The following is a 14025-nucleotide window of genomic DNA, read 5'->3' on the forward strand; positions in this document are numbered from 1 at the left end:
TTTTTCTTTGGATGACTAAGCAGCACTGGAATCTTTCCAATTGAAATCTTTCCAATTTTTTGACCCTAGTTTCAAAACACAACTCAGGGATAATAAGGAATAATAAAATTAACAGCAATAATGGGTACTACCTATTGAAAAAAAATATGCAGAATACTATTAAGTGCTTTCCATACATTCCTAATTTAATCTCCACAAACAATACTATGAAGAGAGCTTATTGACATTTTACTGATGGGAAAACTGACTGAGATGGAAGCCACATGACTTGGTCTGTCATGTAGCCATGCAGTTTCCTGTTTTTTTTTTTGTTGTTGTTGTTGTTTGTTTTGTTTTGTTTTTTAAAGAGGGAACTAACTAGCACCCCCACACACACACCATACCTTTACTTTAATAGAAAAGTCTTGAGTGTTTTGGGTCCCTCGTATCAGCAGCATATCAAATGCCATAACCAACAAGCAATTTCCATTTCTAAAAAATCAGTTTTACTTACATTTTAATTACTCCCATATTTTTCTAAGTAAATATTGTTTCACAGCTGAGAAATATATATAAAATGGAATATATTTGAATTCAGGGTCTTCCCTTTCCCTCCCTTTCCACCATCTGTGAGAAATAAAGCCAACTGAGAGGTTGGGAATAGAAAGATCTGGAAAACGCATACTAAATACTAGCCATTAGCCCTTTGGTAACTGTGCTAATGTGTCCAGATACAATAGCCATTGCCTTCTGGTTTAATTTTGAATTTTTGGAAGGATGATCATATAAAATAATTGAGAAAGAGCTATCCTCCTTTTTTAATTTCTAAAATATGCCATTAAAAACCCTTCCCAAATTAAAATTGACAATTATATCTCCCTGAGTCTTTCATAGTTTCAGTTTTATTTCCAGTCTTCATCTCCCATCTTTCGTTTCAATACTAATAACAGAAATCCCTAGTAACTTGCCACCTCCTTTGTGGCCTTCCCACATTTCCCTGATGACTACTACTTTGTATTTTGAGTAGGATTTGTTGTTTGTTGTTGAGTTTTTAATCGTCAGCATGATCTTGTCACATATGTTAAATTAAACCCCAACTGAAAGCAAGGAAAAGCAGCTAACAAATGTATAAGTTATGTTCTTAATCTGAAAGTCTTTCTTTCTCAGTCAAAGCCCTCCAAGTTCATAGAAACATACATTTAAGTGAAATTTATGTAGATCTCTATGTATACTTTCTAGTCATAATTTAAAAAAAAAACAGTAAAGGATGCATATGTAAGCCAATACATACAGAACTTTATAACTTACGTAAGTAGTAGATCCAAAAATCTCCTAATTCTGTAGTTTGAAACGCAAAAGTTTTTTTGTAGCAGAAGCATGAATGCAGGAGCCTTTCCCCAGCTATATAATATGGCTCCGTAGACCAGGAAACGTGGCTTCTACTCAAGTACCATTCCTCATACAGTGCTTTCCCCACACTGAGCTTTCTGACAATGGCACACTCTGACTTGCCTAGCAAAATCATTGGTTACCAATTTCCAAAGCTACCACAGGCACTTCATCGGTCTTCACAATTACAGGCCTCTGTGTTCCAGTAAAGGAAAAGTAGATATGGTCAATGAGCAACTCTCAAAATGCTTTGGGACCTTTGTCATCCACTGACCATCCTCATCTGAAAATTGCGCCTCAAGAACTACCATCTAAATCGCTCACTTTTATGAGAGCGACTTTATGATTCTGTTAGCCTTAAGAACAATTAAATCAGCCAGGACATAAAGACAAGTATTTGTTGGCTTTTTCGATTTTCAGAATATGAAGTCATATCCAGAGAAAATGGGTCATTCAGTGGGAAGAACAAGTCCATCCAAATTACAAATCAAACCTTCTCCACAGTAGAAAATCTGAAACCAGACACAAGGTAAGCTGCCTGTGCTGTTACAGGTTTGTTCTGAGAGTGCAAAAGTCATAACAAAGGAATGAAATAACATCATCCATCTCTATCTTAAAGGGCAGTCTAGTTTGCATTTCATTCTTCGGCTTACTGTGCATAGCAGGAGATCCCTCTAGAGTCATGTTTTGCAAATATGCAAGTTATTGGTGGGGCCACAAGAGCTGACAAGATGGTCTTGTGAGTTAACACTCCATGTAAGAACATTGAAAAATGGAAGGTCATTAACACCAAATGTTGATATTAAATACAAAAATTTAGAGAAGGAAAGGTCTGTGGACCAGACATAACTGGAGTGTGAATGATGTAAACTAAATCTGAAAACAGAAGCATTTTGGCTTGGCATGCTGGGAAAAGGAAGGCAAGGAAATCCAAGCTATGTCACAAATGTAGATGAACGTTTGTGATAATGAATGCTTCAAATAGCTACAGACCATTCCCAGGTATAGCAGTCCTTTGAGTTTGGGTCTTTTTATTGCAGACAAATGAGAATCAATTTTTGAAAATAGAAATATATAATATTAGCAATGTTGTACAATAAGCAACTTTTCTTGGCATCTCTTATTATACATTGATGCCAGGTTGTTTGTTTTACAGTATGGTCTTGTTTGTTTTTTTGTTTGTTTTTGTTTGGTTTTTTTTTAGTTTAAATTCAGTTAGCCAACATATAGTACATCATTAGTTTCAGATGTAGTTTTCTTTTTTTAAAAAAGATTTTATTTATTCATCAGAGACACAGAGGCAGAGACACAGGCAGAAGGAGAAGCAGGGGTGGAGGAAGGGGAGGAGGGCAGGGGGTGGGGGTGAATGGGTGACGGGCACTGAGGGGGACACTTGACGGGATGAGCACTGGGTGTTATTCTGTATGTTGGTAAATTGAACACCAATAAAAAATTTATTTATAAAAAAAAATAAACAGTAAAAAAAAAAAAAAAAAAAAGGAGGAGGAGAAGCAGGCTCCCTGCGGGGAGCTCAACCCGAGCTCAACCACTGAGCCACCCAGGTGCTCCTAGATGTAGTTTTCAATAATTCATCAGTTGCATATAACACCCAGTCCTCATCACATCACATGCCCTCCTTAATGCCCATCACCTAGTCATTTCTTTTTAAATCTAAAATGAGAGACATGTAACTGGGAAACGAACAAGAGGAAATGGAAAAGGAGGTGAGCAGGGGGATGGGGTGACTGGGTTATGGGCACTCTGAGGGGGACACTTAATGGGATGAGCACTGGGTGTTATGCTATATGTTGGCAAATAGAACTCCAAGAAAAAATATACAAAAATAAATAAATAAAAAATAAAATATCCAATTTTATCAGCTCATTGTATTGCACAAAAAGGGCCTTACACACTTCTAGAAATGTAATAGAAAAGACTTTTTTGTTTTGCTTTGTTTTACATGGCTAAATCATCAAATTTATTGCTCAAAGAGATTCTCAAATGGATACAGCCAAGCATTTCCTTAACAAAGCCAATGTACTGAATTCATTTGGGGACTAAATATCACTCTCTGTGGAAAATCAATTTCTTTCCTCAAACTCCAGACCACTGTTTGATAAGCTGTCCACGCAGTCAGTTAAAATGAAAACATCCTCACATTGTAAGTTATAGTATGCCAAGCAACATGGATCAGTTTTCAGAGAGACCTAATCAGGAATTTTTCCAGACTGAATACTTCATAGCTTGATAAGGTTTCCTGGTATTTAAAAAGATCAGCAGAGGCAAAGACCGGAACTCCAGCATTAGAAATGTTTTTCATAAGTTTTACTTATATCTTTCATTGTCCTCAGTTGATGGAATTGAGTCAGGTATTGACTGTGACACTTGAAAGAGTCTATTACAGTTCTGATACCAAGGAAACTCTTCTCTTTTCAGGAAAGAAAGGAAGCATCTAGTTCATTCTAGATGGTTTGCTGTGTATAAACTGTAGTTCTATGCTGCAAATATAACATTTTCCACAGCATCTTTTTTCTTTAAAGTTCTCTGTTTTCAACTGTAATATGGAAAATATTACAACCACTAATTTTTTTAAAGGATTTAAGTTAGCCAAAATAAGCATGTATTTCAGTAAAAGCCCATTCGATGATCTTGGTTCTATTTCCTTAGTGAGATTAACAGGGAGAGGGAGAGAGAGAGAGACTATTTTTAACATAATATATCTTAAGGAAAGAATAAAAAAGAAAAAGTTATTTAATTTGGACTTTTTAATAGGTGGACTTGGGCTTACAGAACGTGGATGGTTTTTCTTTACAGATTCTTGCTTTTATTCCACTTAATACATTGGAAAGCATATTGAAAAACATCTAATTTCTAAATGTTCATTGTGTTCCTTTTCTGAATTAGGCTATTCTCAAATCTTCTCCGAGTTCACCTATTAGTCATGATCAGAAGTAAAAAATAATTATTTCAGTGACATTTTTAAGCCTCCTTTGTTTGTAAAAGGTTTGTGTTTCCATTCAGCGAACATTTATTAAGTGCCAACAGTGTGATTGGTGTTGTAACTGCAAACGTGAATAAACGTGGTGCCCGCCCTTGAGGAGGGTGAGCAGTTGGTAATCAATTATTCTACACAAAGTGGTGAGAGCTCCCGTAAAAGATACATACAGCTTGCAAGGGGAGCCCAGAGTGGGTGGCATTTTTCAAAGTCTGGGGACACTGAGAAAACGTCCTGGAGGAGGTGACAGCTGGGCTGCAGCTTGAAGAATGCATAGGAAGGAGCTAGCTAGGTACCTGTGGGAGGGGAAAGAATAGTGCAGGTCGGTGCAGAGGACCAAAAGGCATGGTGTGTGCAGTGAAAAGTGGACAGAGGCAGTGGAAGCCACAAGCAGTGGAGGCCAGGATGTAGAGGACAGTCTGTGTCAGATCAGGGAATCTGGTCAATAGATAAGACCCAGAAAGATGGTAACTGGGAGTGTGCTCCAAGTTTCATTTTAGTTTGGTTTTTTTCCTGACTTTGATTTAGTTGGAATAATCACTCTTGATACTGGAGCTATGTATCATGGGTATCTGTGGGTAGAATAAATGTAACAAAAAGTTTTTTTAGTGTCTTGCAAGAATGCCATTTGGCACCTTGCCTAATTGGCCAAATAGTTTGCATAAGAGAAATAGGTGCAGAAGAAGTGCGAAGCTGCATTTCATTTTGGAATCACAGGACTAATTAGTCACGGGATCCACATCTAGCTTCCAGGTGTAATTGTTGTAGGACTTATGCTAATTGTTTCTGGAGTTTAGAGCCTTGTCCCTTTTATCCTGCCCTAAGGCATATGTCTTGCTTGTCCTTCATTGGTGGGTCTTCTGAGGAGGAACCCATTCTACTATCCCAATAAGCAGAGCCCAAAAGAGGCTCTTTCTGGATTTGTCTTTGGGAAAAAGTAATATTAAATTTAGGAATCCCTGAAATCAGAATCCCATGCTGAGTTTTGCCAGTTGGCAGAAATCTGGGTCCATTCGGTGTTTCTATTTGGCTTATTTTGTGTTATTTTTAGAGTTTGGTATAATTGAATGAAGCCCATTCAGATATAAATACTGTTTTGTTTTGTTTTGTTTTGTTTTGTTTTAAAAAGGGACTTAAAATTCCTATCTATGAATGACCAGGACTATACTGATAGTCCCTACTGGGTCATGATTTAAAAGTTGTATATCATAAAAAATTTTTTAAAAAATAAAATTAAATTAAAATAAATAAATAAATAATAAATAAAAATAAAAAAATAAAAAGTAAATAAAATAAAAGTTGTATATCAGCAGTTTGAAAACATTTCCCCATTGGGCACAGATATGACACACATGGATATAAAGGTTCATGAAAATTGTTTAGTCTACAATTTGTGGAATTTTGTGGTGGTCGAGTAGTTCAGGAGATCCCAGTCCCCAGTGAACAGGAACGCATCTGTGCTCTCTTAAATATATGCTAGAGATTCATTTGTTTACTTAATGGGAAAAAAAAAAAGCTTTCAGCTGAAATATTATGTGTTGAAACACAATATTTTGATCTATTAATCAAAATAGCTTAATAAGTTAAGGAAGAATAAACTGAAGTTGAATTATTTCATTTAATTTGGGATTTCTGAAGCCTAGAATCACCTGTAGAAACAAAACTAACACCCATGAAACAACCAGAAAGCACCGTTAGACAGCATAAAAGATGGCAAAGGGCTTACACTGAAGTTCTGCAATTTAAAAGAGGAGAGAAAGCCTCACAGGATACTTGAGACTAGACCTTTATGGTAAAGGATATCACTGAATGGGACAGATTGGCAAGAAAAGAAAGAGCAAGAACACTATTGTTTTTTCGGATCAAGGCCATGTGCACGACTTGAGTGAATTACAAGTAGTCCTCAGACTTACTACCCACAGCAGGGCTACAGTCGGAATAACAAAATTATAAGCGCCAAATATAGGTTTGTTGGCCTTTTTTTCTTTCTTTTTTCTTTTCTTTTTTTTTTTTTTTTTTTTTTTTTTTTTGATGCAAGCTTTTTCCATACTATCTTATGTTGTTAAGGCAAGATTTCTTTCCATTGTATCTTTCCTGCCCCAACCATGATCCAAGATTAATACTAATAAAAGACATGCTGTAAAATTAAGAGGAAGTATGTATAGGGTGCAGCCACCAGGTGGTTTTTATTACCCATAAAGAATGACTTCAGTCACATTTCAGTGCTTGGGGAAAATTGTATTCCCAGTAGGCAAACTTTGAATTATCGTTGTTAAAATCCACCACCACCACCACCACCCTTCCATGAGGTTCTGGAATTCCCTACTTGAAAAGCTAGAAGATAATAACTTTTGAAAGAATTACTGTAGCTGGGTTCCTATACATGTGTGTCCAGGAGACGCATGTATATAATTTTAGGTAGCATTTTCCATCATTTGTCTGGACTGAAAAACATGAGATCTAAAAATATCCCTGGCTGATCCTTTGTTACACACTGGAGGGGGAGGGATAGAGCTTGGTGAGAGAACGTTTAACCCCCAAAATAATCAATGCAGAGAATATAGATCACCAGAGCCTTTTAGGTTAAAAATTCCAAAGAGTCTAGAACCAAAAGCATGGAGGACTGTGTTACCTTCTTCTTCTCGCCATGCATGCCATGCCTCTCCCTGCCTGTTTTTACAACTTAGCCAGGTTTTTATTGCCTGTGTAGAAGCTCAAAAAAAAAAAAAAAAAAATGCCCACTGGGAGGGGCCATCCAGCAGCTGTCTGGCTGCAGGAGAGTTTGGCTGCACACCTGGTATGAGACGTTTCTATCTACAGAGGGTGGAGCCCATGGCTGCATTCCCAGGGTCACAGTGGGGACTACCCCAGCCTTGCCCACAGACGCTTGCAGCTATGGTGAGCTTTGGTCATAGACGTGCACAGGGAAGAAGGGCTGCAGGTGTGGAGTTGGAACCGTCTTAGGTGAAGCAGGAGAGCTACGAGAGGCACGCTGCTATGTCACAACTCCATCTCTTTCTTTCCAGAACCCCTCTCTCACCCCTACCCCCCAGATAACAAAGAAAATATAGATATGTTGGCGTCCAGCTGGACCAGTACCCAACCAACCCATTCCCCAGTATTTATTGTCCATTTATTTCCCCCATGAAACCGCATGTGTGGCTCTTGTTGAGGCCAAAGAAAAACACTAGGCCTCTCCTGTCCGCAGCCAACCCTTTGTGGTTATGTGAACAGAAGAACTGAGAAAGCATAGGACTAAAACAGTAAGCCTTGCACCACTGCCTAAGGGGACAGGAAGGACGAAGTAACTTATTGATCCCAAAGCCTCCCCAACTTCGAAAATGGTACATTTGTAGGATATCCAAAGACGTCACAGAGTCAGTGGGAAACTGGAACTGGAAACAAACCCTGAATCTAAGTCTTACAGCGAGTAGAATCGTTCGGATAAACCATATTTCTCTGAAGCTAGGCCTGTGGTCTGCCGTTTGTTTTCAGACAGGTTGTTTCTAGCACACGTTGGGATAATCCAACAGATGGGGCTCTTCTGCTAAATAGGTTGGACACTATAGATGGATGCACACGTGCTCCACGGTAAAAATAAAAAGCACTATCATGTCTTCACATGAGCCCTCCTCTCCTAACTTGACTTAAAAACCCCTGAAGAATCAACCCCTTGTGTGCCAGATTTCCATGTGGCCCCGCAACTTCCTATGGAAAATGTCTTCTGTCTGGTAATTAAGATAAATCAAGTTCACTTAAGGCATTCAAGGACTTCTGCTCTCCTCTGTAGCCTGGGAGGATCCTGGAGAACAGTCCTGCCTCTAAAACGAAAACCTACTGAAATTTCCTGTACCTGACAGCAAGGACAGTTTGGGACTATTGTTTATGTTGTTTGATTTAATAAAATCTTGGCTCCAAAAGTAAACTGGAATAGAGACAGCAGCTTCTCATAACTATAAATCTGGCTGAACAAAGAAGGCATGTGGAATAGCCATTATATCCTCGTTCATGGTGGGGTTTTTGTGTGTGTGTGTGTGTGTGTGTGTGTGTGTGTGTGTGTGTGTATATTCTGGTCTCTGCAGATTCTGTTACGAACTTTTCCACATCTTATGGGCTTTGTGGAAAGGAGCAAAATAAGCTACCAGAGCATTAGGTACTTTATTGAGTTTTATTGTAGGTGTGGGCCGCAGAACAATGGCTGCATCATTCAAGAAAAAAGAAATGTAGAGGAGTGCTCAGTTTTGCAACTTTTCTTCTGGCAAAAGTATAGCTAAGAGCATGGAACTCCACTAGTCTATAAAGAGAGCAATTATTCTTTCACATGAATATATTCTTTTCATTGCTTTTCACTTAGAATTGCTTAGTATGGGGGTGTGGGGGGGGGAGGGCGGTGCCAGAAACGCATAGCAACTATATAGACTTGGAGTGTAGCCCAGACCGGGAATTGCTTGTACCCGTAGAAATGGGAGCTACAAGAATGTTCCTGAGGACGTCCGAGGCACCGGGTTGATGACACTTGATGCCTGCTGGTGCTCTGCTCCTCTGCCCTCTGCCCCTGATTAGGACTTATTTTATTCTCTAATAAATGTCCCTGCAGCTCTGCCCTTGCGCTCCTTATCTGTATTCCCAGGTCAGTACAATGTCTACATGTGGCAGGCATCCAGAAATGCCTGGAGAACGGATTGATCGGATTTCTCCTTCCTCATTTGAGCGCCTGTTACTCACTTTTTCATATTCTACTTTTCCATTTCTCTTCCCCTGACTGAAGCCTACCTGAATAGGGCTCAAATATTTCAAAACTTCATAGGGGTAAAATTAGGTAGCCAAACCACTCAAACCAACAAGCAGCTGCAGGGTGGCCTTTCTATATAAAAGGCAGGTTGCTTGAAGTTTGAGACCTTTGTTAGAGTGAAAACCAACTTTTAAATCCTTGGGAGTCAATAAGTAAAAAGTTCATCAAATAATAAAAACTAAAACTCCTTTATAGGCAAAAAAAAAAAAATAGAGGGAAATGGTTATAGAGAGAAATAAAGGAAGGGAAAGTAGGAAATGATCGAAATAAGTGTCTACGCTAACCAAACCTGAAGATTGGTTCAGGTCAGATCCTACAGGTTGGAGTGTCCCTGTCTCTCTACAGATCCCGCTCATTGAAATCCTAGTTTTTTTTTTCACTTTTCAGTGAATTGGTATTTAAATCTTATGCTGATTTTCAACAGTTGTTTTCAAATTCTACCCTTTATTACCCCACTTCTATGGAATAATGGTTTAGCACTTTCTAGACTCCTTATTGAAATCTTAGAACTTTTTATTTTCTTAACCTATGTAGAAAGATTCACCTGAATTTTTATTCTTCTCAATAACCCACTGGCTGTACCCTTATTATAAACTTTATGAACCCAAAAGCAAGAATGTGGACATAGAAGAGTTCTGTCTCTAGAATTCTATGGCAGTGTTTGTCAAGTTCCCCAATAATATAACTACTTTTTTAAAAATTTTCTAGAGATAGAAATTTAATACTAGAGAATATTTATAATTACTTACTATGTGCCAGGCACCTTCCTTTTAAATGTGTTATCTAATTTCTTCCTCACAAAAAGATTCAAAAGGTATTTTTATACCCTTATATAAAAATGAGGATAATGTTATTTATTTTTAAATATGAAAAAATCAAGGCTCACAGCATTTACGGGACTTACCTTAAAGTCAAGTATTACTGAGTTGTGAACCTGTTTTTGTGGCTCCGGAGCCCATGACCTTAGCCACAGCACCTTGCTACCTCCTGAGAGGGAGGGTCAGGAAGACTGTTTTTGCTTGGACCCATTTCCACCCAGGGAGAACCTGGCATGGCATTGTGCCAGTGGTGTTACTCACTTGGTTTGTCTTTGGTGACATCTGGCTGTCATCTGGACTATACTCCATTTAGATAGATACTAGTGGTAATGACATAGGTCTTATAAGTGGCTTTTTAAATTTTAATCTTTTTTTTTTTTAAGAGAGTGAGTATGAGAGGAGGGAGGGGAAGAGAAAAAGAGGTAGGGGGAGAGAGAATCTTAAGCAGACTCCACACTTAGTGCAGAACCTGACCTCACAACCCTGAGATTACGACCTGAGCCAAAATCAAGAGTCAGGCACTTAACTGATGGAGACACCCATGTGCCCTGAATTTAATTTTCGTTTTTGTCTGAAATATTTGTATATGGTTTTAAGTCAAATGGTGTAAAGCTGTTCACTCCTCTTCCCAAATTCTGCCTCACAGAAGCAACCATTTTCAATTTTTTTCATCTTTATTGTATAATCGACAAAACTAATATATTTAAAGGATATACAACATGATGATCTGATACACATACACGTTGTGAAATGATTCCCACCTTAATCAGGTTACTTAGCACAACCAGCACCTCGTATATTTACCTATTTGGGGGTTGGGGTAAGAATATTTAAAGTCTACTCTTAGCACATTGCAATCATATAATACAATGTTATCAACTACAGTTACGATATTATACATTAGATCCTCAGATCTTATTCATCTTATAACTGAAAGTTTGTACCCTTTGACCAAGATCTATTTCCCGCAACCCCTAGCAACCACTTTTCTACTCTATTTCTGTGAGTTTGACTTTTTTTGAGTTTTAACATAAGTGATACCATGCAGTATGTCACCAGGTTGATCCATGTCACTGCAAATGGCAAGATTTCCTTCATTTTTAAGACTGAATAGAAAATATTACATTTTCTATATCCATTTACGTATCAATGGGTATTTAAGTTGTTTCCATATCTTTGCTAATGTAAATAATGCTGCTTATGAATGTGGAGTACAAATATCTCTTTGAGACAATGATTTCACTGTCTCTGGATAAATACTCAGAGGTGAGATTGCCTGATTATATGACAGTTCTTGAGGAACTGTCCACAGTCCCTTTTTAATTTGAGGAACCTCCACACATGTTTCTAGGGTGACTATGCCAGTTGCATCCCACCAAGAGTGTACAAAGGATTCCTTACTCCACATCCTCACAGGCATTTGTTACCTCTTGTCTCAGGTGTGAGGTGATACCTCATTATGCTCTCCTGGACAACTAGTGATGTTGAGTGCCTTTTCACATACCTATGGGCCATCTGTATATCTTCTTAAAAAAAAATTGTCTATTTCGGTTCTTTGCCCCCTTTTTTTTTTAATACAGTTACTTTTTTGCTGTTGAGTTGCATATGTTCCCTATATATTTGTATATTAGCCCCTTATCATATACATGTTTTACAAATACTTTCTCCTATTCTATAGGTTGCCTTTCTTTTTTTTTTTTTTTTTTTTTTTTTTTTTTTAGGTTGCCTTTCTTTTTGTTGGTTTCCTTTGCTGTGCAGAGCTTTTTAGTTTTAGGTAGTCCCACTTATTTTAGCTTCTGTTGTCTTTACTTTGGGTATTCAATCCAAAAAATCATTGCCAAGACTGATGTCAAGGAGATTACCCTCTGTGTTTTCTTCCATTAGTTTTTTGTGGTTGCAGATCTTCTATTCAAGCATTTAATCCATTTTGAGCTAATTTTGTGTATGGCGTAAGATAGTGGTCCAGTTTTGTTCTCTTGTATGTAGCTGTCCAGTTCTCCCAAGACCATTTATTGAAGAGTCTGTCCTTTTCCCAACTGTATATTCTTGTCTCCTTTGTCATAAACTGACCATATAGGGGTGAGTTTATTTCTTTGCTGTTATGTTCCCTTAATCTATGTATCTGTTTTCTGCCAATACCAAACTATTTTTGATTGGTAAAGCTTTGTAATAGAGCTGGAAATCCAGGACCATGAAGCCTTCACCTTTGCTCTTTCTCACGATTGCTTGGGCCATTCTGGTTCTTCTATGGCTCCATACAAATTAGAGGATCCATTGTTGTTTTTGTGAAAAATGCCATTGAAATTTTTATAGCAATTACATCAAATCTATCAATTGCTTTGGATAGTAGAGAGATTTTAACAATATTAATTCTTCTAATCCATTAACAGGGAATGTCTTTCCATGTATTTGTGTTTTCCTCACTGTGGTTTCCTTCTTTCATATTTTTTACAGCTTTCAGTATACAGATCTTTTATTTCTCTGAATAAATTTATTCCTAAGTACTTTATTCTTCTTGATGATATTATAAATGGGATTGTTTTCTTGAGTTCTCTTTCTGAAAGTTCACTGTTGGTATATAACACAATTGATTTCTATATACTGACTTTGTATCCTGCAACTTGACTGAATTTGTTTATTCTAATGGTGGTTTTGTGGAGTCTGTAGGGTTTTCTATATAATACCATGTCATCCATAAATAGAAATAGTTGTACTTTGTTTTAGATGACAGTATTTGGTTTTTTCCCTGATTTCTCTGGCTAGGATTTCCAGGATTATGTCAAATAAAAGTGGCAGGAGTGGGCATCCTTGTCTTGCTCCTGATTGAGAAGGAAAGGTTTCAGCATTTCACTGTTGAGTGTGATGTTAGCTGTGGGCTTGTCATTTATAGCCTTTATCATGTTGAGACACATTCCTTCCATAACACTTTCTTGAGAGTCTTTGTCATGAAAGTATGTTGAATTTTGTCTAATGCTTTTCTGCATCTATTGAGGCCATACAGATTATCACTCATTTTGTTGAGGTGGTATATCACATTGATTGATTTGTGGATGTTGAGCATCTTACTATCCCTGGATTGAATCCCACTTGATCATGTTCTGTTCCGATTACCTATTTCTTTATCATTCAGTCTTGGTAGGTTTTATGTTTCTAGGAACATATCCATTTTTTTCTGCAATATGCAAATTATTAGAGTATAATTGGTTATATTAGTCTCTTATTTGGGGGGGATCAGTTGTAATCTCTTTCATTTCTGTTCTGAGCTTTGTTACTTCCTTTCTTCTACCAACTTTGGGCTTAGTTTACTCTTGTAGATCCTTGAGCTGTTTATTTCATATCTTTTTTTTTAATGTAGGCATTCATCATTATATATTTCCCTCTTCAAATTGCTTTTACTGTATCTCATAAGCTTTTATATGTTGTATTTCCATTTTCATTTGTCTCAAGGAATTTTGTTGTTGTTACACTGGATTTCTTCATGAACCCATTGGTTGTTCAGAAGCATGTTGTTTAATCTCCACATATTTGTGAATTCTCTAGTTTTCTTCATGTAATTAATTTCTAGCTTCTTACCATTAGGGTAAGAAAAAAAATACTTGATATGATTTCAGCATTTTTTAGTTTTTCAAGACTTGTTTTGTGGCCTAAAATATCCATTCTGAAGAATGTTACATGTGTGCTTGAGAATATGTATTCAGATGGATGTTCTGTAAATGTCTCTTAGACCTTTCCAGTCCAATGTGTAGTTTAAGTCCAATGTCTCATAATGATTTTCTGTCCAGATGGTACCTCTGCTTCCTTTGTTTTCCATCTGAATGGTATATCTTTTTCCTCTTCTTTCCTTTTAGTCTGTGTGTGTCCTTAAAGCTGAAGTAAGTCTCTTATAAGCAGCATTTCCTTGGTTCCTGTTTTTTGTCCATTAAGCTACTACTCTCTGTCCTTGGATTGGAGAATTTGGTCTATTTACATTTAAAGTAATTATTGGGAGGTATAGACTTACTACGGCTGTTTTGTTCATGGTTTCCCAATTGTTTTGTAATTCTTTTGTTCCT

The 14025-nt window shown here is 37.4% G+C and overlaps 1 protein-coding gene across 47 annotated transcripts in view; it reads left to right on the top strand.

Annotated features, from left to right (window-relative positions):
- ABI3BP (ABI family member 3 binding protein) overlaps positions 1-14025 on the top strand; it is a 240572-nt gene that overhangs the window by 217339 nt on the left and 9208 nt on the right. For all 47 annotated transcript variants that reach the window (XM_072811858.1, XM_072811859.1, XM_072811861.1 and 44 more), the window contains one exon: positions 1789-1897. In XM_072811858.1, the coding sequence (XP_072667959.1) occupies positions 1789-1897 (109 nt within the window). The remainder of the gene's footprint in view (positions 1-1788; positions 1898-14025) is intronic.

Source organism: Canis lupus, chromosome 35, assembly GCF_048164855.1.
Source record: "Canis lupus baileyi chromosome 35, mCanLup2.hap1, whole genome shotgun sequence".
Lineage (NCBI taxonomy): Eukaryota > Metazoa > Chordata > Mammalia > Carnivora > Canidae > Canis > Canis lupus.